The 27,206-nt window shown below is 48.4% G+C and overlaps 1 protein-coding gene across 1 annotated transcript in view; it reads left to right on the top strand.

The window, feature by feature from the left end:
* The first annotated feature begins 7,908 nt into the window (after nt 1-7,908).
* The window catches only part of LOC144336198 (uncharacterized), a 228,380-nt gene continuing 209,082 nt past the window's right edge, over nt 7,909-27,206 (top strand). The window contains exon 1 of the mRNA XM_077974062.1: nt 7,909-10,294. Within this exon, the coding sequence (XP_077830188.1) occupies nt 10,191-10,294 (104 nt within the window). The 5' untranslated portion in view covers nt 7,909-10,190. The remainder of the gene's footprint in view (nt 10,295-27,206) is intronic.

A 27,206-nucleotide genomic window follows, 5' to 3' on the forward strand; every position in this document is an offset into this window, starting at 1 on the left:
TTGGTGCCAAAAAGGTGGGGGCTGCTGGTTTAGAATGGGGATGTGGTGGCATCAACCCACTGACCTTCATCTGACAGCATGATGGGGCACTGATGTAATCCATGTCTGCAGAGAAGACAGGGCAAGCGTGGGTGTGAACTGCCCCCTCCCAGCAGGGGCGCATCCTGGAACATGGGCTGGGGCTGGGGCTGTGGCCTGATTTGTGGGCCTGCTGTGCCTCGGTTTCCTCACGGTGTGGAGGGGTGCCGCTGTTTCTGTTTCTGGGGCTGGGCAGCCCTTTGCAACCCTCCAAAGCGACTCTTCCTGGTCGTGACGGTCTAAACACTGGAAGAAAACCATTGGAAACATATTTCCTGTGTCAATGAAATTACAATTTTTCACAAAAGAGAGTTGGGCCCTCAGGGCCGTGAAGACTGTGGGACACTGTGCTGTTCTGCGTCCTATTAAATCCAAAAGGGGTCTTTTGTGAACCTTTCTCCTGTCGGCACCAGGGGAAACTGGAGCACAGTTAAATTCGTGAGTCTGTTCGCTGTGTACACAATGCTAAGCAGAAAATTGAAACCCAGGATTACCGGAGAAGAGACATTGTAGCCAGCAGTACAGCTGCATTCTTTCTTCTTTATTAAGTCCAGACACGATAAAGAGCCCTGCTCCTCCCTGGGGTGTGGACAAGTGGATGTCTAGAACCCTTGCAGGCAACAATTATCTTGATAAATAGCCCGGTGGACGCACAGCCTCCCGTGTCCCCGCCGCAGAGCGCAGGAGTGCAGGTCCCATCCCACAAACAACACTTGAGCCGTCACGGACGAGGCCACACAATACATCCAGGTATTAGTCACACAACTCGGGTCTACGGGAGAAAGGCTGAGACGCCACGAGAGGTTAATCAATAGCAACCCCACCTGAAAAACGTGTTTTCAAAAACATCTTCACTTCCCACACTCCATTTTCCATTAGCAGAGAGCAGATGGAGCCCAGACGCCGGCCGTGTTGAACTTAGCCCAGGAAGATGGTGGAGAGGGAGGATTTCTGGGAATTAGCAAGGTACAAGGCCTTCTATTTACATGTGGGCTCAGGCCACAGGGAGCGCCCAGAGAGTCCAGGTTGCTCTAGGACGAAGGCCGCCTCTCCAGTCTCCTGCTTCAGTGAGAAGCTCTTTCTGTTCCTGTAATTATCTTGTCCTTGAAATGGCCTCACTCTTCCTCCCAGGTGAGGCCGTGGACAGCAGGCATGGGGTGGGGGTGGGGGTTAGTATCAGAGATGGGGCATCGGCCTCCCCAGGGCTGGGATGAGTCAGGTGGACACAGTGACTCCACACAAATAGGTCAATGCCCTCGAAGAAAAGCACCAGCTCGGCACAACTCGCTGCTCAACAGCAAACCATCCCAAAGCCTCGGGCTCCTTATCCGACCACAGGAATTAAAAACAGCGGCCCGGTGGGGATGCCAAATGCTTCTGTGGCTTTGTGGAGCTGTGTGGGCTGCGGCTGCTCATGGCTCCGCTGCACCCCATGTCAGACATCTAGCACGGTGGGACGTGGGGACCGAGCAGCTTTGATGGGGAGGGGCCACAGAAACCATCTCGGCCAGAGGTTTCCTGTGTGGGTGACTCTGCTTCCCGTGGGCATTTGGGACTGGGGGTGGAGGGCATGTAGGGCGTGGCTCCTGGCACGTGGCAGATGGAATCAGGATGCTGAAGGGCCTGTGATCTGGGACCGGGCCTGTCCAAAATGCCAGCTGAGCAAACCAGGAGCAAACCTCTGCATTTTACACGGGAGAAACTGAGGCTCGGGGAAGTACAGTGAAGATCCTCAAACTGCTTCCAGAGAGAGAGCAGCTGTGCAGAGCGGACTGAGGGCATGAGGGCACCCAGCTGGAAAGGGGCTGGGGCTCACAATTCCTAGAGCCCTGCACACGCACCTGATTCATTGTTGTTGTTATTTGGGGCTTTTTTGAGACAGAGTCTTCCTCTGTCACCCAGGCTGGAGTGCAGTGGTGTGATCACAGCTCACCACAGCCTTGTCCTCCTGAGCTCTGGGGACTCTCCCACCTCAGCCTCCCAGGTCGCTGGGACCATGGACACGTGACATCATGCCTGGCTAAGTTTTTGTTTTTATTGTAGAGACAGGGTCTCCCTATGCTGCCCAGGCTGGTCTCAAACTCCTGGGATCAAGCAGTCCTCCTTCCTCACCTCCCAAAGTGCTGGGATTACAGGTGTGAGCCACCGCGCCCAGCCACCACGTGTCTTGTGAGGGGGTCTTACCACCCCATATTAGTCACAGAACTGAGGCTGGAGATGGAGCTAATTTCACCGCATCACACAGCTGGGAAGGGCAGAGTGTGGAGCTAAAGTCCCTGCTCCTTTCACCAAGGGCAGACGCACTTCAGAGAAGCTCTTCTCACCTCGGTGTTTGCTCAAACCCCAGGCTTGTTTTTAAATTAAGGCAGCAATTTCCTAAACCACCAGAAGCACTGGGGCAGGGGAGTGGTGGTGGTAAATTATGTGATCAAACGTGATCAGGAAATACGACCTAGTATATCCCCCTTGGAGATTAAAAAAAAAAAAATCCATAAAGGTGCTGAGACATCTCCAGTGAAGGCTTCATGTAATGCAGTGTTTTCATTCATGCTGTTAATAGTGAAAAGTGCTATGAGAAACCTGAGTGCCCGCTGTGCCAATCAGCACTGACTCAGCCACAAGGAACAGCAAAGCTGAACGTGGGTGCACACACAGGAGTGTGTTTCTCACAGCACCAGAGGTCCTGAGCCTGCAGTGCTGGCATCTCAACAGCCTGGGGGCCCTGACGCTGCCAATCTTCTGAGCCTCCTCATGGCCACAAGAGGGCTGCGGCATTGCCACCACCTCCATGCCATCCACTTGCAAGGCAGGAGCGGGACGCATGGCCAAGGGAGATGGAAGGTGGGGTGGGCGAGGTGCTGGCCGCTTCCTGCATCGGATGGGACACAGGGCTGGGTGGTGCTTCTGGTGGAGAGCAGGTGCCGTGGAGCGGGGGACAGTGATGGCCCCCCCAGTCCCTCTTCCCATGGAATGTATAGGGAATATGAGGCATTGTTAGCTAGTAATCTAGTTAGATAGTAATCTAGATTTCTTTAACTTACTCTATGTATATATTTATGTCTACACGACATGTACATGATGTATGTTATTTATGTTTGTAGGCGAGACATTGAACGCACTACAAAGCATGGGTGATGCGGTCACAGCCTGCAGACTCCCTTCGTCTCTGCCTTGGTGGTGGGGAGGGTGCTCAGTGTGTCTTCCGAAGCAGGAGCGCCACCGCCCCCGCCCCGCCCCAGGGCACTCCCATGAGTTTTGGTGGAAAGTCTAGAAATGGGGTTCCTGGGGTGCTTCTTCCCTGGGGTGGTCTAAAGCCTGTGCACGTGGAACCATGCTGGGTCAGCGATGAGCTGTGGCTGGAGGAAAGGAGTGGACACAGTCCTGCTGCGGCCCTGGAGGCCCAGGTATGGGGGCCGCAGGGCTGATCCAAGTGGAGGCTCTCAGCTGCCCGAGGCCCTGAGCACCCGGCAGCTAGGGCGTCCTGCTGTTTGGAGCCAGATGAAATCCTCTATCTTTCCGGGGATCTGTGGTGCCCAGACAAAGTGCGACCACACCTGAGGTTAATGTGCATGCCTAGTGCTGCCTGGGGAGTCAGTGGTTGGCCAGGGCCACAGCCAGGCTGGCCCCAGTGGCAATTCATCCTGGCCGAGCCCCTCATCACCTCCTCCTGTGGTCTCTCTCCTCTTCCTTCCCCAGCTGCCCACTGAAGGCATCGCCTGCCCGTCCCAGGAAATCCACGCCAGACCAGGAGGAGGCGCAGGAAGATAAGCGGCTCTAAGTGTTGGGAACAACACGAGGATGATGAGGCTTCAGTTTTACTTTGTTATACGACTTGGCTGTTCATGTGTGTCACATACATGCATTTCTAGTGATGCATAGGACATGGAGTGGAGAAGCTTGTTTCCTGAGGGAGTCGGGAGTCCTCTGGAATCTGGAGCTCTGCTCTGGCTGTGCTGTGGTGAAGGTGCCACTGGGCATCTCAGGGGGCATTTCCAGCCGTCGTTAGGGGAGTTTCCAGTGGTGGTTAGGGACGGGGAACGGGGAACATCTCTGGTGGTCGTTAGGGGACAGGGGATGTCTCTGGCAGTCCTTAGGGGATGGGGGGATGAATCCAGCGGTCGTTAGGGGACGGGGGGACATCTCTGGCAGGTGTTAGGGGTTGGGGGACATCTTTGGCAGTCATTAGGGGATGGGGGTACTTTCCAGTAGTCTTAGGAGTGAGGGACAGGGGAACGTATCCAGCAGTCCTGAGGGAAGGGAGGATGTGTACAGTGGTCATTAGTAAGACAGCACAGCAGTTGTAGCTTGAGATGTTGATCTGGGAGTTATCAGTTCCAGAAAGCCTCTAGGACTGCCATAGCACACAGAGCTGGGTCTTAAACCACAGAAATGCATTGTCTCCTGATTCTGGAGGCTGGGAGTCTGAGGTCCAAGTGTGGGCAGGACCAATTTCTCCTGAGGTCTTTCTCCCCTGCGTGTGGACGCTGTCTTTTTCCAGGGGCCTCCACCCACCGTCCCTCTGTGAGTATCTGTGTCCTAATCTTCTCCTCTTGTAAGGAAATGAGTCCGGTTGATTTAGGGCCCACCTCCATGCCCTCATTTTTCATTAATTACCTATTTAAGGCCCTATCTCCAAACCGTCACATTCTGAAGTGTGGGGCCTGGGGCTTCAGTGTGTTAATTGTGGGAGACGTGATTCGTGATTCGGCTGTGACAGTGTCTAGAGCCAGGGAGCGGGTGGACACGGGGCTTGGAGAAGCAGCCTTTGTCTCTCCAAAGGCAGGCAGCCGAGCAGCAGGTCTCGGAGAGGAGGCTGCTGTTCACGCCCTGGCCCTGCCCTGTGGCTGTGTGGTCTTGCTAAGGTTATTAACCTCTCAGCACTCCACTGTCCCCGTCTGTTAGATGGGGTGATTTACGCAACTCCAGGACACCGTGTCCAAGTGAGGTTTGAGTGGCATCGTGCTTACAAAGCGTGCCCAGTGCCTGAAGCAGCCTCACTTCCGCCAATGAAAATTGCTGTTATTGCTGCTGTTTTGCTACTGTCACCCCCTGCAGAACCTCAGGCCCACCTAAGGGAGAGGGCTCGTTGACTGCAGTGTCCGGGACGATGCCAGGCCTAGGCAGGCGCTTACTGAAGACAGAGTATCTGATGTTTCTGAAGCCTGAATTCAAGGACAAAACAAATTGCTCCTCTTCTTATTTAATCTGTACATCTTCAGGCTTCTGCACATTTTCCTATTTGAGATCTGAACTAAATATAGAGAACCTGTTTCTAAATTTAGTACGATGAATCTCTGTTCAATTCTGGAGCTTTTCACTGTCACCAACCAGCACTCCCCATGGAGATTTAATGATGCAGACCTTTGATGTGAGCTGAAAGAAAGTGCCCTCCATCAGGGCTGGAGTCTGGGAACAGGAGGGGAGGGAAAAGGCCCTGAGACCCTCTGCGGAGAGAACAGGGAGAGACTAAGTCACAAGGGAGGAGCTCTCCTACCTGGTATTTTACTCTCCTTGGCTTCTCCCAGAGAAAAGGTCATGTGAACCACGGTGGGAAAAAGGGCAATAACCAAAGAATCAAAAATAATGATGCATATTTGGTGAGAAGGTGACATGGGCTAGAGCAACTCTGATTTGTCCTGGAGACACATGGAAATTGGCATGAATTTAGTAACAGGCTGAGGCAAACAATTAGCCGTTGGGAAGGGAACTAATCACGCACTCATTGGGAAAAGTACTTACCAGTTATAATTAGGATTAACACCTAAAAAAAAAAAATGAAAAAAAAGAATGGAACTAGAGCTGGTGTGATAGACATATGGTCTACACAAATCCAAAACCTTCCCTGATTTCTGCTTTATCGTTCCTTGGGGGGCAGGGTGGCCCTTACTCTCATGGTCCAGAATGGCTGCTGATGCTCCAACCATCAAGTCATGATCCCAGCAGCAGGATGGAGGGGATGAGAAAAATGGCATACTCCTTCCCTTTTCAAGAGACTACTCCGAGATCTCATGGAACACACAACTTCTGCTTACACCTCATTGGAAAAAACTTAGTCTCATGGTCACATCTAGTTGCAGGGGAGACCAGGAAATAGTGTAGCAATGTGTTCAGTGAAAAATCATGGTTTAATTTTGGAACAAAGGGAAAAGGATATTTGGAAGGTAAATGGATGTTTAGAAAAAAGGGACACGGATAGTTGGAAGGTAAATGGATGTTTAGAAAGAAGGGACATGGATATTTGGAATGGTACATCAGGTATTTCCCAGAACGAATATGTAACTAGGTGAGCGTTCACAACCCTCTGGGAAGGAATATGACAACTGCCTTAGAATCATCTGCAGTCGAGTCTTTGTGGGAGTTACAGGAGAAAAACTAGGAATGTGGCTGTCAGAAAACATCTGCAGTGACACCCTCTAGGTAAATCAGTGACCACAACGGCACCACGCAGTGGGCAGGGGATTGGCCTTCCTACCAGGACACCAAATTATCATATTGGTTGAAAGAAGGACCAGGGAGGGGTTGACCTGTTATGGAATTGGTCACGGGAAAACTGCTCCCCAGGAGTAATTAGTGTGCTGCCCAGAGAGGCTGCTTTCAAAAGAGAGGCCATCCTTGCACTTGCTCAGTGGACCTGAGCCCCGAAGGACAGCCTGGCTTATACGGGTGCGCGCCACACACGTAGAGGTGGGTTGTGCTGCCTCAGCGTCCAGGCGCGATCCACCGTGTGCTTCCATCACCGTTAAAAATGACCTGAGAGAGAAGACACGGAGATTGCCAAAAAAAGCACCATCAAGATTTCCTACAGTGTTCAAGCTCTGTGGGGAGAATGATGGAAGTGGAGGGAAAGAAGGATACAGGGGTGGGACACGCAGACGCAGGAAGAGGGCATCAGCAAGATGCAGGAGCGAAGCCCTCCAAAGGCAGGAGTGCACAGCCCTCTGGTGCACCAAACCCTCAGGCTTTTCTTCCCCTGCCTCTTTCCTCTGGCCTCACTGCCCTCCTAGTTGGGCTTAGACTAGTGCTGTGCTGGGAAACATTTAAAATCCAGCCCAGCGAGTGGGGTTGCTGATTTGCAGCGTTGGCCAATTTCTGTGGCATAAACGCTCCCCAGAGGCAGATTTCCTGCAGCCAGTGTGACGTCACTGAACTCAGCATTGAAAAGAGTCACACAGTGGCCGCCATGCCGCAGCAATTCAGTCTTCCAGACAGCATGATTCAAAATAACCTCAACACCAGCGCGGGCAACCTGGTGAAACCCCGTCTCTACAGAGAACACAAAAATTAGCCAGGCGTGGTGGCACACGCCTGTAGTCCCAGCTCCTTGGGAGGATCACTGGAGCCTGGGGGGCAGAGGTGGCACTGAGTTGAGATTTTGCCACCACCCTCCAGCCTGGGCAACAGAGTGAGACCCTGTCTCAAAAAAAAAATAAAAATAAAAATAACCTCAAGACCACAGATAGCAGTAAAGTGTTCTAATACAATCAGGAGGTGATACTTTCTGAATGTTTACCTTTTTAAAAAAACACCGTTTATTTCATGTAAGGTTGTATGGCTAGATTTTTATTTTTAATAATGGCAAAGTTCTGATGAGAGGCTTGGCTGCTCTGACAGCTTCAGAAATATCTGTTCACTGGTACCTTACAAATGTGTGTTCACGTATGTATCATTATGCCTGAAGAAATGACGTTCTTACTCCACGGGTGAGCCCTCTTCTCCGCAGGATTGAAGTGTCATTCGTAACTTAGCCTCTTGTTAACCAAGAGATACGTGAACTTGCTACCAAAATGACTTTCTGACCCTCACTGCCTTTGATCTTCTCTCTGCAGGCCCTGCCATCACCACAGCTCAGCTCAGTTGCGGCCGATGTGTGCCTGAGCTGGCTGTGGCCACCGCCCTCTGGCCGCAGGTCCGGTGCTGCACAGTCTTCAGGGGTGTGTGGGGCTGGGCAGCATCTACCAGGCCCAGGCCCTGGAAACTGAAGGTATTTCCTCCACGTCTGCCTCTGCACCTCCTGAGCACACACCTGCTGGAGGTGCTGGGAGTCAGCACCTGAGACACCTGAGGATGCCTCCTCCTTGAAGGCCAGAGTCAACTGACTGCATCTTGTACTGATTTTGTGGGGATTTCTGGTCTTTTTAATCCAATGCACGCTGGTCCTCGCTGCTGCTGGAGTGAGGCTGGTTGTCTCTGAGTGGGCTCCGCACCCTCACAGCGGGGATCCTTCGCCGTGCTGGATCCCACACCACAGACAGCCCTGAGGCCGCGCTCGCAAGACCAGATGGCCAGCTTGCCATTTCTACCTTTCGGTGTCCAGGAGTTTTTCTTTCGTCTTTACTCATTTATTGAGGAATGAAGAGGCAGTGAAGACTGATCAAGACACTGCCTTGAAAGGGTTTCAAGGGCAAAGAACAAAAGCAAATCAAAGGGTTCATCCGGGCAAGGGGCTGATGCTCTTCTCCTTTTGGGGAGGAGGAGCAGATGAGGACGAGGAGGACACAGCCGAGGACTCGCGGGGCCCTGCCGTCCACATTTCCTGAGAACTGTGAAGCAATATGCAGCCACCAGTTTCCCCAGACGCCAGCACCCATCCCCCTCCCCAGGCCTGTGGGTCAGTGATTCTAGCTCATCTGATGGGCTGTCCGTGGGGAAGGGATGGGCCCGCAGGTGCCTGTTTGGTTGATTGAAGAGGGAACTCTTTCACTACGAATGCCAGATTGAAATTCATCACAGCAAATGCCTAAGTTCTGAGAACAATATAATGTATTTACAGTGAGCTTATTAGTATCAGATGCACCTTTCCTGCACAAGTTGTTCTCTCACCAGTTTGATTTCTAACCTCCTGAAGAGCAAAACCTGCCACCGACCCAGGAGCAACAGGTAGAAGAGAAATTCTAAAATGTCCTGAAGAGCGAGAGGCTCTGTGGAAAAGACTAGGGCTTGTGCAGGCGGCGGAGCTCACCGCCCTGGGGCAGCAGGCGCCGCCCTGAGCCAGGGCCCACAGGAGGCTTCTGGGCACAGACACACCCTGCAGACAGGTCCTGCTGGACCACTTTGACATTTCTAGGATCTGGACTGTCCATGGGGAGTGATCAGGAGGGCATGAGAAATACGCTGATTTGGGGCAGGGTGCAGGGGCTCACGCCTGTCATCTTAGCACTTTGGGAGGCCGAGGCGGGTGGATCACATGAGGCCAGGAGTTTGAGACCAGCCTGGCCAGCATGATGAAACCCCATATCTACTAAAAATACAAAAATTAGCTGGGCTTGATGGTGCATGCCTGTAGTCCTAGCTACTTGGGAGGCCGAGGCAGGAGAATCACTTGAACTTGGGAGGCTGAGGCAGGAGAATCCCTTGAACCCAGGAGGCAGAGGAGGTTGCAGTGAGCCACTGCTCTCCAGCCTGGGCTACAGAGTAAGACTCTATCAAAAAGCAAAAAAAAAAAAAGAAACAGAAAAACAGTGAATTGGAACTCACTCACTATATCACAAGCATTGAGGCCTACTTGCACAAAACACTTGTTCCAAGCAACAAACGTCACCCAATGCGCGCACTGGCGCCCAGTGTGACGTTTCTAAGGTGAATGCGCAACACGAGGACATGGAGGCCTGGAGGATTGTGGGAAAGGGGCGTGTGGCCTGTGCTGGGTGCCTCCCGTCAGCCAGACGCAGCTGCGCTCCCAGCCCAGCCGTGCCTTTTCCTTTCTTCTGCCAACTCTTCACTTAGCCCGTGATTTGAGAGGGGAAGAATTATTTACCAAATTTTTAAATCCATTTTTTTCTTCCTCAATCTAGACTAATTTCTCAGGTCTGAGGCCTGGAAAGCTTTATTCCGCAGGCCACTGGACTGCACTCCTGGAGAGCGGGCCAGTGCTATGATTGCCTCTGAGGCCGTTTGAACCTGGAGCTGCTTTTTCTCTCCTACTAAAATCCAGAAGAACCAGAGATAAATAGACGAAGCTCTACAGACAGCATGGGGACAATGAGCCTGTTTCTCAAAGTCCCAGCGGCCACACAGCTGAACCTGGCCACTTCTTTTCAAACTCTCAGCCCAAGAACAATTAGCCAGGATCAACACACCGGCAAAGGTCATTTGGGTTTGGATTACAAATTGCCATGGTCTCAGAGAAGAGGAGAGGGAATCTGTTTGAGAAGAATGTTTCCCTGCAGCTAAGGATTAGCAGGCATCCGCAAGCCCGCCCCGCAGGGATCTTCGAAAGGTAAGGCGTGTGCCTGCTTCCTGGGTCGGCTCTGGGGAAGGCTTCTCCACGATGCAGCCAGGTGGACAGGTTCTGTGGGCACTCGCTTCTGTGAGGACAATTGTCTTGTGTTCCTGCGGGATTGGGGTCTCATCTCCAGGACTCACAGACTGTCGCTGTCATTTTCTGTTCCTTCCACTCTCTTAATTGCTGAGGTGGGGAGCCCTGGATGCATTATGAATTCACTCGGGTTCATGCGTCTCATTGATAGAGGAGAATCTCATCTGTTTGTTTCATGATTTAAAAAGTGGGGGGCTCTGGGAAACAAACTAACAGAATTAGGACACATTGGGTCATAAGAAAAATGTTATAAATGGTATCCAAGTCGTTTTAGAAAGCATTTCAGTTTAGAGTACACAGCTTAAATAAACTGGCTTTTCCTGGATCAGGGAAAGAATGAGGCCCAGGAGGTGCAGGATCCTCGTGAACAGCCACGGCCTCCTCGGGAAAACAGAGCATCTGAAGTGATGGGGGAAAGGGGTGTGGAGTTAGCAAACCTTACAAGTTTCACCTGAAACAGGATTGCTGCGTGAGGGGAGTTTCCCGTAGTGTTCCCCTTGGCTCCCGGTGTGCCAGCTGGTCGTCCTGCCGCGGGCATCCCCTGGTCTCCTGCTCGGCTTCCTCGGGCAGGGGGTGAGGGTGAGGGTGAAAAGCCCCCAGTACCACCCTCAGACTTCAGGAGAGGGCCAGCGGGGCTGAGGGTGGGTTCTGCTAAGCTTTCACAATGGCAAATTTTCCAAAGTCAAAGGTGAGAAGCAGAACCTCCCGCGTTTCCAGAACTGGCTACTTATTATTTTTCTAGTTCTGTGCATTCTTGTTCAGTTGATAAAATCACATTCAAAAGTATAAAGCGATAATTTTCGGGCAAAAGTGGCCATACTCAGTACACTCAGTACTTCCACACGGTACTGAGGGTGTGGACACTCCAGAGCAGAATCTTGCTGTGTTTCCGGAGTCACCAAAATGATAAACTTTGACTCTCTAATTCCAGTCTCAGAAAGTTCTCCTGAGGAAACAAAGGTCAATAATGTACATGAAAAGATACATAATAATATAATAGACAATAATTGGTAAGGAAAAGGTGACGAGAGAGGTGTTTGTAAACAATGGTGTTAACTCTGTTGGAATTTTGTTTTGAAGTCATTTAATCTTATGGAAATTGTGAATGACAATGAAAAATGACCAAGGCAGATATGGACGTGTATGGTTCACATGGATTACATAGACGAGAAAAATTCACACAAAAAGGAAAGTCGGAAAGAAACGAGTGGTCTTTTTTTAATCTGGTAATTAGGCGTATTAGTTATTGCATAGTAATTGTGGATATATTTGAATTTGTATTTAGCCTCTGTTTTATACTTTCTACTTATTCCACCTGTGTTGGGCAGAATTCCAAGTGTCCTCCGGTTCCCTCTCCATCATGGAGCCCCCTCCCCTGACGTGTGGGCAGGACTGTGAACAGGTGGGTCAGCGGCCACTTTGATTAGGCCATGTCACCTAGGACCCGTCTTATGGCCTATGGCCTCCATGCTGCCTTGTCTGAGAGGCCGGGACCTGGGGAGCTTCCAGAGCTGACAGCAACCCCCAGCTAACAGCCAGAAGAAAAGTAGACTTCAGTACTGAAACCTCAGGGAACTCAGTTCTCCCCGCAACCGATGAGCTTGGGAAAGGTCCTGAGCCTCAGATGCCATCATAGCCCCAGCTGCTGTGCTTTCAGCCTGACCGGAGGACCCAGCCCACCCACCTCCAGACCTGTGGTCCACTGAGACAGCGAGATGATGTGTGTGTGCTGTTTAAAGGCACTGAGTTTGTAGTGATTTGTCACACAGTATCACAGCACACAGCACCATACACGCCTGGTTCACGGTTCTTTGTTTTTTCATGCATTGTTTTAGATTTGTTGGTTTTTTTCTCTGATTTTATCTTTCTCCCTCTATTGGTATAGTAGTTATCAACTGTATTTCTGTTCCTTTAGTAGTTGTGGTTATTAATAGAAAAAATTAACATCAGAGTCTGAAGGTAGTCAGTAGATTTAGCATCTGTAGGTGACTTTAGAAATATAACAATTCCGTTCATCTCCTCTATCCTGAGTTTTATACTATTACTGCCACTTATTGGAATCCAGCCTTGATTATTTTCCTTTTAATTCCCTAGACATGATTATTTCTGCTTTATACAGCCAGTGTTTACGTGGGTTCCCCATAGGTTTATCATGCTTCGCATCTCCACGCCATCTTTCACTTCAGACCACACAGCTGGGATCACACCCGTCTGTTTAACATCACACTCCCCGTTTCTGGTTTTCTGCAGGTGCCTTTCATCATCCTCTGCATCCGAAGGACAATTTAGTTGGGTATAGGAATTGAAGCAGTCATTTTCTGTCCATTTGTTGAGGACATAACTCTACCTTTTCTGGCTTCCACTGCTGATGAGTCAGCTGTTGGTTTCTCCTTGTTAAAAGTAGTTTATCCTTTCTCATTGGGTGCTTTGAAGACATATTCTTCCTCTCATTGCTCATGTTCTTTTACTGTGCTGTATCTAGGTATGCATTTTTCTTTATTACAATGTTTACAAATCATGGGCATTCTTCAATCTGTGCAGTCTTATCTTCCATGAATTATGGAAAATCTCAGCTACTATTTCTTCAAATATTGTCTCTGGTCCAGTCTTACTCTTTCATTTTTCTTTTGAGATTTGGGATAGATATATGTCACAACTAAATAATACCCTCTCTGATTTTTAAGTCTTCGTCCATATTTTCTGTCTTTTTATTTCTCTGTGCTGCCTTCTCTATAATGTCTTCACATCTATCTCTTCCAGTTCACTAACTTTTCCTTCAGCTGAGCTAATCTGCTTTTGACCCTGTCAATTGAGTTTTTAAATTATTATATTCTCTTAAAAATTGGTTTTGGTTTCCAGTTTTCCTGACACCTGTCCCTTTACCCCTATTTTAGATCTTTATTTAAACATATTAAACAGACTTTATTTTATGTGTCTCATATTTAACATATTCAGCTGTTGCCATCTTTTTTATTCTTTTAAAGTTTTCATCGCTTTGCTGAATTTTCCCATCTGTTCATGAATAGTGTTCATTTCCACTAGTGCAATAAAGTATTAATCATAGTTATTTAAAGTGTCTGTGTACAGTGCTTCTGACTCTCGGGTCCTATCTGAATCTGGTTCTACAGATTGCTTTGTTTTTTAACAGTGAGCCTCCCTCCCCTGACCCTCTGCTTTCCTCCTTCCCCCACCCACCCCCCTTTCTCTCTCTCCTTTTCTTTATTTCTCTTATATGTTTTAGTAGAAAATGACACAATGTGTGGGGGCAATACTGAGTAAATTTTCATGCCTGGGAAGCTACAGGTCCTTTCTGCTTGGCCGTTGAAGGTTGAGTCAGTCTAGCTGGGAGTTGAGCTGAGTTTGGGATTTCTTGTTGCCTTCCAGGCACCACCAGCTTCAACTCTTCAAGCTTCACTAGAGGGAAGGGACGACTTTGCCAGAGAACTTTTCTTGAGGTTTGCTTCATTCTCAGTTCTGAGCTTTTCATTCTTACCGTGCCCCACGTGCTTGCCTGTCCCATGGTAGACTGCTGTGTTTCCCACATGGCTCCTGCTGGCCTTGGTGGATGCCAAAGGGCCTTCTCTGATGTCTTGGTGCAGCTCAGTCTCAGGCAGGCAGGCGTGGCCTCCCTGGTCTCGGAAGGGGAGACTTTTCTCAGTCATTCTTTCTGTCTTTGGGTAATGGGAAATCTGTCATGATTCAGACTCACGATGGTTTCCTGCCCCTCACCCAGGGGTAGAAGGTTTTCTTTTGCCGTCCTCCAGCCACATCGGGTTTTCATCTGTAATTTCAGGGGGAGCGACAGGGTTTGTTGGAGAAGGGTCCAGGTGAGGCTTTCTGCAAACCACCTCACGCCTGTGACTCCTGCAGGTTTCATGATCTCATATTAACCCACACTCTCAGCTAAATTCCTCTCGCCTGTCTCTAACCAATGGGCAGCCCCATCCTCTTCCCGTGCCCCAAGCCAGGTGAGACAACACTCTTGCCCCATCTCCTCTTGCAGACACCTGCTCTCTCTAGATTTCAGTCTAGTTGGATGACCTGCACCCTCAGCTCTCTGAGGTCCAAGGGAAGGCATGAGGATAGATCATCAGCTTTGTCTCGTTGCCAGGCATAAGTGACTGTCCTTCCCAGCTGCTGGGATCTGCTGTTCAACTTCCAGCAACTGCTCACTGTGATACCTTGAACCAGTTCCCTCTGAGCGCACTCCATTTATTCCCCAATCCTTTGCTATTTCAAACACCTCTGTGAAAAATAACATTATTTCTCACAGCTGTGAATATCCCTGACTAAATGCCTAGAAGTGGAGGCGCTGAGTTGAAGGGAATGCTGCATCTGTAGTATTGACATGAATCGCCACGTTGCTCTCTGCAAAGGTTGTAGGGGCTCCCGACACACAGCTCCCATTAGTACACCCTTACCATGGTTTTTTTTTTTTTTTTTAATTTTTACCTGCCTAAGAAATGAAAAAGAAATTTTCCATGTAGTTTTAATTCACTTTTCTCTTATTAAAATGTGGTTCAGCTTCCTTTCATGTTAAAGCTATTTGCATTGAACTGTACACTTAAAAATAGTGAAGTTTTGTGATTTTTTTTTACTACAATAAAAAGCTACTTACATTCTTGTCTATGAACTAAATATTCATATTTTTAACCACTTACAATTCATGTGTTGGTCTTTGTTCTGTTTCAGTTGTTTCTTCTAGGTTTCTGTGTAGATATTTTCCTCAAATAAGGCTAAAATTGTATTCTCCTTTAAATAATATTGGGAAGTGTGGGCATTCCTGTTTTCTCCTTGACTTTACCAGAAATCCTTTACTACTCTCAATTAACTGTGGAGTTGGCTATTGGTTTGATGTGGTCAGTCTTTATCAGAAGAACATTTCTATTCCTAGTTTCTTAAAAACATCTTTTAGCCATGAAGAATTTTGTTCTCCCCCTGAAAAAATGTAATCAAAATTAAGATTAGCATTGCATTTAATTTGTGAATTTGTTTCAGGAAAACTAAGTTGCTGGCATTTAATCCTATGCATAAATGGATTAAATATTTACCACCAATCATATATACCATGGCACTCCCATTCTTGAGTCTCTACTTAGATTCTTCTTATAATTAGTTAATCTGTATATTTGCGTATTTTTTTCCAGGAACAATATGTGGAGGTATGTTTTCTGAATTCTTAAGTAAGAATATCTTTCTGTTGCCTTCACCCATGAACAATAATGTGGCTGGACAATTCCTGGCCCCAAGTTTTTTTCCCTCAGAATCCCGTAGTCCTTGCTCTATTGTAGCCTCACATCAAAACCTGCCTGATGTTTTTTCTGTTTAATATTTTATAAGCATCTACTTGGTTGCGTGTCGACATTTTTATGCTTGGAAATGAAAGATTTAACTGGGCTGTGTCTGCTTATAAGTCTTCCTTTTGTTGCTGATTTTACTTGGAGTGTGGCATGTCGTTTCAAACTAAAGATTCACGTATTCAGCTTAGAAATGTGTTCTTAAATTATAACTTTGACTCTCGTGTCTCTTTCACTTATTCCAGCCTCTTCTTCGGAAATGCCAGTTCCTTACGTGTTTAATCTTTTCCATGTGTGCCCTGAACCTACTGCCTCCTTCTCACAGCATTTCCTTCTTTGTTCATTTTCTTTACTTTCATCCTCTATATCATTGAGCCAATGTTCTGCAACTTCATCTGGGGTTTTTCTTTTCCGACACTGTTAGAAATTTCGCTATGATGGTCTTTCTTTTATTACATTCTTTCCATAATTGTTCCAGCTACTAGATAAAACTAGCTGGTTATCACATGCTTTAGCTCAAGTTCATAGACTTCACATTGTCCTTATATTTTATGGAGAGTGCCAAGCAGGTATATAAAACTTCCTTCTTTTTCCTGGAGTTAATCTTTTTCAAAGCTATGCTAGTCTTCTCCCTCAACTATTAGGTTTATCTCTTTTGTGTAGAAAACTATTTCCACAGATGTTGTACGAAGATTTTGTTCTGCTTTCTGTAAACTTGCCTTTGGATCAGGGGAGGTTTATGTCAGCCTGGCATTTCCCTTGAGTGTTGTCTCTTAGTTTGTTCAGTGTTCACCTGCATGCTCTTAAAATCCTGTTATTCACTTTTAAGCTAATAAATCACTTGATGATAATGTATCTCATTTGTTTGGTAATCCAACAACGTGGTCGGGCAGAGGTACTGGGGAGGTGGGGAAACCTGCATATTAGTAGCCTTGTTTTTTCAGTACGGATGTGAGGTTGTGTGACTTCCATTCTTTCTACAGAATGTGGCTGGGTCTGAGTTCGTTACTGATGTCACCATGCCTGACATCTAGCAGGGTTGCCATATTTCCCAGGAGGATGCCTGTGCATCAGAAAGAATAGAGAGCAGGAAAAGCTCTCACCACCCATGCTTGTTCTTGGGTCTTCTGACAGGTGTTTCAGATGCTCTGCCGCATAGCCATGAACTGTTCCAAACAGGAGTTCAGTGTATCTCCATCTAACGAGGAGAATTTTGTATAGTTGAAGCCAACATTGTTTCTGCTTGCATTCCATGACATTGCATATTTTCTCAAGAAAATCAACTTGGTGTTCCACTGGGTACCAGATGCACTGTGATTGCTAAAAGGGTTTTGGGACTTCCATTTCTTACTGCGACACCTTAGCATGCAGCAGACCAGCCTTCCCATCAACAGCCTATAGAAGAGCATCACAGAACTCCTTTGAAATATCTGTGAGGTCCTTGGGGAGCCACTAGGCCAGCTAGAGGCGCAGGACCAAGGCTGGGGGATGGGAACTTGCCGAGGGGAGCCCCCTGCTCTGTACAGCTCTTGCTTCCGGGCCTTGGTTGATATATAAACACCGCAGGCCAAGAAGTGGAAACTCTCTACAGAGCTCAGACCTCTAAGGAGATAAGGGCACTAAGGGAGAGCCAAGAGGAACCAGGGAGAACTTCTAGAAGTTTCATAGAGCTGGTGAGACTAAAAGTGGAGTTCGGGTTACAAAGGTAGTGGTGACTGGAGGAACTCAGAGCCCAGACGAAAGGGGCAGACACTTAAGTGTGGGTGGTCTTCCAGCTGGAGGCGTTGCTGAATCCTCGCCATTCAAGGCAAGAGATCCAGCCGTGGCAAAGAGCCCGGTGGTCTTGGAGTGCTTGGGAGACAAAGGTTAGAGTCCAGGGCCCGCTGAGGAGGAATTGGGAGAACACTCCAGACTACTCCAGATCAATGTTTTACTCAGGAGACCGGGAGCGGGGGTGCGGGGGCTGAACAGAATCCCCCAACCTCGTACACAGGCGTTCCCATCTAGTAAGCCAGCTGCACAAAGCTTGGACAGCCAAGAGGACAAGTGTCCCCGAGGGCCACTCCCATGGCCAAAGTAGAGTCACCTTCTAAGCTGACACCTGTGTTCTGCAAAGCTCCTCTAAGGGCTGACGATTTTTGGATGCCAGTAATCTTGCAACGGGGATTAGAAGCAAACAGGCATGGTGGGAAATTTCACAAACACTCTGATTCTGCTGGTGGGGATGCCCCTGTCTGGAGAGGCCGTGGCTAGGGTTTGATCCCAGCTCTGCCACCAGGCAGCTTTGTTCCCTCAGTGCCTCGGCTTTCTTGTCTGAAGGGAGTGGGACTGGGAACAGCTCTCTCCCGAGCTCCGTTTGGCTTTGAATTGGGGTGCTGGGGATGGCTGTAGAATGATGCTTCATTGCTATGCATATAGAGTGACGCCGTCATTAAACTTGACATGAGGCTGGACAGTTAAGGCGTTGGGCTAGTATAAAAGATATCCAGATGTGACGGATTTGCATATTCATGCCTCACTGCTATTCCCAGGGAATCTGAAATGTCGGAATTGTATTCATGCCAGTTGTGGGCCTGCAGTGTCATGGTCCAGGGTCTGCTTGCCATGCAGAGGAAGGCATTGCACAGCCTGGCCACGCAGAGGAGGGGGCCGCACAGCCAAAATCATGAGGTTGAGATGATTGTTGTTTCCTTGAACCTCCAAATCCCCAAAAAGCTTCATCAGCCATTAAATACTTGGGAAAGGTCTGTATATTTAGTGAAATTGGTGAAGCAATCACATTAACTTCAAGTGCAGCATGAAGGTAGCCTCAGCCATGGTGCAATTTAAGAGGTGAAAACATTGCTTACATCCAAGAAGGCCACTGAAACAGGAACATACATGAATTCACTCTGAACGTTGCCGATGTCAAGTTAGGTCCAGGGTGTCGGGGGTGGAGCTGCTGCTGGACTCTAGGCCCAGCTGTCTCTACTGTTCAGCTCCAACATCTCCTAAGGACTAACCTACTCCAATCCATGGTTTTGTAGAAATAGAGGAAGCCCACCCAGATGAGAAAACAGAGCCCCCTGACTTGCTGTAGCATGGAGCCCAGCCATCATCACTGTGTTTGGAAGAGACTCACACACAGGCAGAGGACCAGGAAAGCTTCAGAATGGAAGAGGGGAGGGCTCGGGTGTGCCTGCATGCGAGGCTGTTGGCCTGAGGATGGTGGCAGCGGCAGACTAGAGACAGGGATCTTGTGTGGTTGGCAAGGGGTGGATACTTGGCTTTCTCTATTAGTACTGAGTTAGAAATAGGGACAGAAGTTACAAAGGCCAACTATTAATCAAGTGCTGGCACTAGGGGCTGAGTGTTACGAGGGTGGTTGTTTGATTTCCTGCACGGTTACTAGAGACTGACAGCAGGCTGACTTCCTGGGTCAGTTGCTGAAGATCACGGGTTGGTTTCCTGGGACCCGGGTCAGTTGCTGTAGATCACGGATTGGTTTCCTGGGACCCGGGTCAGTTGCTGTAGATCATGGGTTGGTTTCCTGGGACCCGGGTCAGTTGATCACGGGTTGGTTTCCTGGGACCTGGGTCAGTTGCTGTAGATCACGGGTTGGTTTCCTGGGACCCGGGTCAGTTGCTGAACATCATGGGTTGGTTTCCTGGGACCCAGGTCAGTTGCTGTTGATCATGGGTTGGTTTCCTGGGACCCGGGTCAGTTGATCATGGGTTGGTTTCCTGAGACCTGGGTCAGTTGCTGTAGATCACGGGTTGGTTTCCTGGGACCCGGGTCAGTTGCTGAAGATCACGGGTTGGTTTCCTGGGACCCGGGTCAGTTGCTGAAGATCACGGGTTGGTTTCCTGGGACCCGGGTCAGTTGCTGAAGATCACGGGTTGGTTTCCTGGGACCCGGGTCAGTTGCTGTTGATCATGGGTTGGTTTCCTGGGACCCGGGTCAGTTGATCATGGGTTGGTTTCCTGAGACCTGGGTCAGTTGCTGTAGATCATGAATTGGTTTCCTGGACCTGGCTGTTGTCCGTTGGTATATTTAGTCTCTCAGTTTTTAAATATAGACAATGAGACCAAGGTGGTCTTTCCCAAAACTTTAGGGAAATCAAGATCATGCCCAATTCAGTTGACTCATTAAAGTATCCTAAAAATCCTTTTAGGATGAAAGAAACACTCAAATCCAAACAGGGAGAGTGGGGTGGTATTCTGCTCTCGTGTAAACGACGCACACTCTAGTGGGTTATATGTGATCCCATAACAAAGAGGCAGAAGTCTGTGGGGGCCCAGACCCTGGGGGACGAAAGTCCAGGCTTGAGGCTTTTGAGTGACAGCGCTAGAGCGCGGGGAAAGATGAAAGAGCACCCAAGACTGCCCAGCACCCACCACACAGACCCTGTCATGTCCGAGCACACTCTGACTAATGACATGGCTTGATATTCAGGTGACTGAATTCTGGTGAGCATGTGCCCTGGAGACTGTGGACAGGAACTTCTCTATTACCGAAAGTGCACACATGGGCTGCCGGTCCTCTGTGAGGTTGGGTTGCCTGAGGGCAGATGGATAAAATCCAGTTTATGGGCATCCAGACCAGACAGGTCCTACCCCAAGGAGGTCTTGATCCAGGGGTCCCTGTGGGAGCTCAGCCCTCAGGCCGTCATCCTCAGCTTCTCTCTGGTGCCTTTGAGCAGCACCACAGCCCTCCTGGGGTGGCCATAGAGGTTCTCAGTCAGTGCTGTGCTGAGCCACACGGGAGATCGAAGGAAAAGGAAAAGTCAGAAATTCTGATGCTGTCTTTATTCCCAATTTGGATATTTTGTTTTTCACAGAGTTTTACATTGACGTGTGTAAACACTGCATCAAAATATTCTTTCTCTCAATGCCATTTTGCACTCAAGTGACTGTCCGACCTGAGCCTGGTCCTGCCTGCAGTGTCCTGAAGACCCCAACAGAACGCTGGGTCTCTTCCTCCCCCAGACACTCCTCTACTTTATGCATTCCAAAGCCAGCTGCTCAGCTGAGCCCTGATGCAAGGGAAAATGTGTAGTTGAAAATCTATTGAATGTGAGGACATAATGAAATACGAATCGAGCAATGCAACATTGCTCCAAACTTTAGAAGTAACAGCAACAGAGAGACCCACTTGCCATTGTGCTATTAGGGACAGACGCCTTCCTGCTTTTGAGCTTGGGAAACCCAGGGGCTGGTAGGCAGAGTTTCAGACACGGAGACCCTGTTACCAAACCAGAACAGAGTGAGATGGGTGGATACTGGCCACGTGTGCCAGGAAGTGACATCCACGTGCACAGGAGGCTGCCCCGTCTGCCTGGCAACCTCACTGCCCAGTACAGGGAAGCTGTTCATCAGACCATGTTGGATCCTCCTCCTCCTCGTGTGGCATTCCTGCTTGGACAGCAATGGCATCAACAGAGGCCTCCTTGATGCCGGGCATGTGAAAAATCAATGATGCTGAGGAGGGTGGTGATATTTCAATGCCCTGAAAGGAGAATAACTGTAAAAAGAGCCTGGCAGGGTGGGCACTGGTCTGTGCAGGGCATGGACCTCTAGGAAGAGCAGCACTGCCCCCCGAAAGTGGTTCCAGTGAGTGCCACTGCGTGGGAGGGAGGCTCCCCTGGCAGCCTCCAGAGGACACTGCGGTACACACAGAGGGCAGTGGGGTTAGTCCATGGGCTGTGGCGTGATGTCAAGGATGCCCAATGTAATTTGAATTTTGGATAAGCAATGAAGGCTTTTCTAGTATAAGTGGGACCCACATTGTGCACAGGCATCCTGTATTTTTACTTGCTACCTCTGGCAACCCCCGAGTGTCAAGGTTCTGAAAGCAGAGGGCATGGAAGGCTCTATTTGTGTCTCCCATATGAGACTGCTGGCAGCTATTGAGAGCCCAGGCAAGGGTACCTGGTGAGCCACATCTCCCTCTGTCCCGGTAGGGCTGTTGGGAGCCCAGGAACCTGGGTGGGTTTTAGCTCTGGGTCTTTGTAATTTCCTAAGAAAACCCTCCAAGTTAGAAAGAGGCAGGAGAAGGGGAGGAGTTGCAGAGAAAAGGGAAGGGAATGATTAAGGGGCTATAGGACTGCTTGATTTATGGCTTAGGGGTAGAAATAGAAAGAACTAGATAGGATTTACCTTAATCGTACAGTGACTAATTGCTCAAAGATTGGTGACAGAGATGAATGCTGGTAAATATCTTTCCGAGCAAAAGCATCAAAGGTGATTAAACTCTGCTGGAATTAAGGACAATGCCACAGGGTTAAGAAAAGAGGGAAAAACATTAATAAGATGAAGAATTTTTCTCTGAAACCTTACCACATCCTTATTCATCATGGGCCCTGCATGCTACACTGATATGTGATGTTTCACCCACTAACTTGTTCTTTGGATGTTTTCCTCATTCCTGAAAACTTTTGTTCCAGTCCTCTGGAAGTCACTATGGAATGGGGGTTTGGTGAAGGAAAGAGGACTGTGGGGATGTTTCTGTTTCTGAGATATGAAGTAAGCACAGTGTGTTAGGAGAAGTGCAAAATTCTAGGGGAGGATGAAAATACCTTCCGAAGGAGGGGCAGGTAGGCAAGAAGCAGCCGCACCCAGCGTAGCGATGATTTGCTTATAGACATACGTCTTTGGGACTTACTTCACACCAGGGTCTCCAGGGAAGGAACCAGACAAACTTGCCCGGGGGAAGCTTCTATTTGGAAGGTCCCTTTTTTTTTTTTTTTTTTGGAGACGGAGTCTTGCTCTGTTGCCCAGGCTGGAGTGCAATGGCGCAATCTCGGCTCACTGCAACTTCTGCCTCCCGGGTTCAAGCGATTCTCCTGCCTCAGCCTCCCAAGTATCTGGGATTATAGGTGCCCACCACTACACCCAGCTAATTTTTTTTTGTATTTTTAGTAGAGATGGAGTTTCCCCATGTTAGTCAGGCAGGTCTCGAACTCCTGACCTCAGGTGATCCACCCGCCTTAGCCTCCCAAAGTGCTGGCATGAGTCGCCACGCCTGGCGGAAGGTCCTTCTTAGAGGCAAGCACGTGGTTCTGAATACTGGGAAGCTACTGCAGGATCCAACTTTGCTTTTCATTAGGGTGTGGCGGTGAACTTCCTGTACCGCATGGCTGGCAGGTGAGAGCAGAGATGAGGCCTCAGTGCGTAAACCACCCCCCCAGACAGCCCCCACCCCATCTGCAGCAGCTCCGTTGGCCCAGGTGAACTGATGGATGCTGTGCCCCTTCACGAAGGGGGGTCCTCAAAGTGTGCCACCTGCTTGTGTTGGTGACAGAAGTGGTCTCAGAAAGTAACTCTCTGCCAGGCAACAGCTTCATGAACAATTTTGATCCCATGTTTATACGTTTAAAGTCTGAATGAGCTATTTCAGTTTTTGAAGTGTATACTGCATGCGATTGGGAATACAGTGTTGTTTGAGAATTTGGGGAGGGACACTCTTAGGATATGCCCATTACAGGTGTTGTTTGAGAATTTGGGGAGGGACACTCTTAGGATATGCCCATTACAGGTGTTGTTTGAGAATTTGGGGAGGGACACTCTTAGGATATGCCCATTACAGGTGTTGTTTGAGAATTTGGGTAGGGACACTCTTAGGATATGCCCATTACAGGTGTTGTTTGAGAATTTGGGGAGGGACACTCTTAGGATATGCCCATTACAGGTGTTGTTTGAGAATTTGGGGAGGGACACTCTTAGGATATGCCCATTACAGGTGTTGGGAGGTACCATCATGCTTTCTATTGAGAGTGAAAAAGGGAGGAAAAAGAACCTCCCAACTTGAGCTGCTGCAACTTAGCTAGCAAGCGGACACACTGTAGCCTCCCGTCAGGAGACTGTCGCTCCCGCCTGCCTGTCGGTTGCACGATTAGAGGCTGAGTGGCCCTTCCAACGTGGAGAAGCACGTTTGATGCACATTTTCTTCATGTCCATCGGCTCCCAGGTATGAACGTGCTCAAGGCTGCCCCAGGCACAGGACTGATTCAGAATCAGAATCTTGGTTTTATAGAAAAGACAGTTAATAATCCTCCGCAAAGAAACTGGTTTGTAAGAATATTGTAATATATATTATGTGTGCACTCATCATTCTTCTCAGAACAACTATGAATGTATTAGTCTTTTATTTACAGGGTTGTTTCTATTATTTGTCAACTATTTAGTTCAGCAATTAGAAATAAGCTTCAAGGCAAGAACGTATATTAATAATTATAATTAGGTTTCGGAAAAATTAAAACCAAGTGAAAATAAATGGCTCCATCTCTAGAAGAAAATTGCTGCTTTGTTGTCAAGTTAGCACGGAGGCATTAAGAATTGTAGATGGTTTACAACCCACTCTTATTTATGTAGTAGGGAATGCAGGAGCAAAGGAGGCGTGCAGCTCCTCTGCACATCTGTTCCTACGAGGTGACTTGAATGTTTGTTTTGTGTTTGGTGCCTAAAGTCCAAGCATATTTAGAAGTGATATGTTAAAGCCAATTGGTAAGGACCTAAAGTTGGTACATTGAAATTTGTGACTTTCTTTGGTATTATCCTGCGGACAGATGGTGCTGGTCTTGCAGATTCTCTGGGGTGCAGTCAGGAGCAGGCAAACTGGCAATTTTAACACACTGTAAGATGGTCTGGAAGCCCCAGAGAAAGCAATCCCTTGAGACGCTGGCAATTTTCTGCCTCTTGGAAAGGATTAAAGTCAACCTGAAGCAGGCCTCTCTGGCTCAGCAAGCCTGGAACCCAGCAGCTTCCTGGAAGCCCCGTAGAGCTGTGTGGCGACCGTAATGGTGCTTGCAGAGCGTGAGGGATTCTTTTTGCCCCCTCTGTAATGAAGAAACCATTTTGCTTTCTTGCCTGAATGAAAACGTTGCTGTTGTTTAATATAAGTAGCAGGAGGAGAACCCGGCACAGCAGGTACATGGCATCTGAAGACTCTCTGGAGAGACCTGGAGTTCTGTTCGGCAATGTTTTCTCTTTCTGGGGTGTCTCAGAGGCACCTCTGTGCTCACCTGATGACCTGTGGTCTGTCTGCCAAGGGGCGAGCTCACGTCCACTCTGCATGAACAAATCGCCCCTCCAGAGGGCCACCTGGAAACAGTGCTTGCTGCGGGGACCCTGCGGGGGGACTCAGGAGACACGGGGTCTAATTCTGCATAACCTTGACGACTGCATAACCCTGGGCGAGTTCCTTGACTTCTCCAGGCCTTGGTTCCTTTATTTCCAAAACAAGTTTGGACTTGATGTTTTCTAGCTCTTAAGTTTTGCAATTCTATGTTTCCTTGATATAAAAATGTATTCTAAGCTCAGTATTTTTCTGACAGAAGTTCGGGCTCATGTTGCTCAATCACGTTCTAGAACCAGGGTCCAAAAGTTAGAGCAGCCTGTGAGTGCGTGTCCTCTTCCCACCAGAGCCCCTGAGCTCCATGCTCCTGCTCCCCAGGGTTGCTCCCACAGGCAGTCCGAGCAGGGCCCCTGAGCTCTGTGCACCTGCCACCCAGGACTGCTCCCGCAGGCAGATTGAGCGGGGCTCCTGAGCTCCCTGTGCCTGTTACTCAGGACTGCTCCCACGGGCAGATGGAGTGGGCCCCCTGAGCTTTGTGTACCTGCCACCCAGGACTGCTCCTGTGGGCAGATGGAGGAGGGCACATCCCACATCCCACTTACTTTGGGATGTGCTCTTGTACATATGGTCGCTTAGAAAACAAGGCCCTCATCACGATTCAGTTGATCTCATTACCGAGCAATAAATTGGAAATTGCAATGAAATGAGGTTGATTTCTGACTGACAAATTTTGGTTTCAGGGTGGAAAGGAAATAATCATATTTAAAGCTGCAACAGCTGTTGCGTTGTATTATATTTTAAACCCTTTTAGAGGAATTAGTTAATTAATTTTAACATTGTTAAACTCTCCTTAATAGTGTTCCAAAATACCTAGCAGTGATTAATCATGATCAGAATTTTTATCAGTCATGATCTAATACGTTTTCCCAAAAAGAAGATTTTATTGCACATTAAAATTACTTAGTTCATATTCTTTAATTGTAGATCTTAATCTTGTTTGAAAATATAATCTTTATCCATTCAGTGTCGTGCAAAGTTAGTGCCTCTCCTCAAAAAAACATTTTCAAACTTTGCTTGGATTCTTTTCTTCCTTTTGCTAAGCCATATCATTTAATTTCATGTGGCTTTCATGAGTAATTGTTTTCAACAGTTTCTAAGAGTTTCAGTCAGCAATATTTCATTCCAGAATAAAAGGTAATGATCCGTAAATTCCTAATGCCATAATTTTATAGCCAGTAAATTAGTCTTTAATGGGTTCAATAAGTTCTGTGATGTATGTCATTAATTGTTAATGGTGTTTTAACTAGATAATTGTTAGGAAGGGCTGTTTATCATCACCACCGGTGAATGACTGATCCGTAGTTTTGGTTCCACTCCATATCGTGGAGTTTATTTTATCTGGCTTTGTGGGCAGAGAGTTGATCAGGTGCCCAAAACGCACAGGCCAAGCATCCCCTTCCCACATTAGCATATCCTGCGCTGAGACACGTAACCCTACAGCCTTCCATGCCAATTTACTTTATCTTCTGTATCAGTTAGCTGTTGGTCCTGTTATGCTGGGTAACAAACCACACCAGAATGCAGTGGCTAAAATAACCACTGTTCACGTTCACTGTGATGGTTGGTTTCCTGTCTCACGTTGGTGAGACTGTGGGATCCAGTTATTTAGTCAAATAAGAATCTCGTGTGACCATGAAGATATTTTGTAGATGTTCACATCATGATTCAAATATGAGTCATGTTTGAAATCTCCTTTCTTGTAGGAGATTGTAGATCTCCCTACAATCAGCAGACTCTGAGCCAAGCAGATGACTCTCCCTAATGTGGGTGGGCCTCATCCAATCAGCTGACATTCTTAAGAGCAAAGACCGAGGTTTCCCAGAGAAGGAGGACTGCAGTGTTAGCTCCTGCCTGTGTTTCCAGCCTGCAGCCTACCCCTCGATCCTGGACTTGCCAGCCTCCTTGCACATGTGCAGACTCCGTGAAGATGAGCTGGTCTCCTGTGGGCTCGGCTGGGGCAGGCTCTCCACTGCAGGTTGGGTCCACCTCTGTGCTCGCACCTCTCCTCCTCCTCGAGCGAGAAGCTTCCCAAGGCATGCTCTTCCCCTGAGCAGTGGCAAAGAAGCAGGAGGGTTAGCCTCGTCATTATTATTATTATTATTTTTTTTTTTGAGATGGAGTCTTGCTCTTGTCACCCAGGCTAGAGTGCAATGGCATGATCTCCACTCACTGCAGCCTCCTCCTCCTGGGTTTAAGTTATTTTCCTGCCTCAGCCTCTCAAGTAGCCGGGATTATAGGTGTGCGCCAATGCACCAGGCTAATTTTTGTATTTTTGGTAGAGATGGGGTTTCACCATGTTGGCCAGGCTGGTCTTGAACTCCTAATCTCAACTGATCTGCCCGCCTCGGTCTCCCAAAGTGCTGGGATGACAGGCATGAGCCACTGTGCCCAGCCTGTGACCT

The sequence above is a fragment of the Macaca mulatta genome, chromosome 17 (genome assembly GCF_049350105.2).
Source record: "Macaca mulatta isolate MMU2019108-1 chromosome 17, T2T-MMU8v2.0, whole genome shotgun sequence".
In the NCBI taxonomy this organism is placed as follows: Eukaryota; Metazoa; Chordata; class Mammalia; order Primates; family Cercopithecidae; genus Macaca; species Macaca mulatta.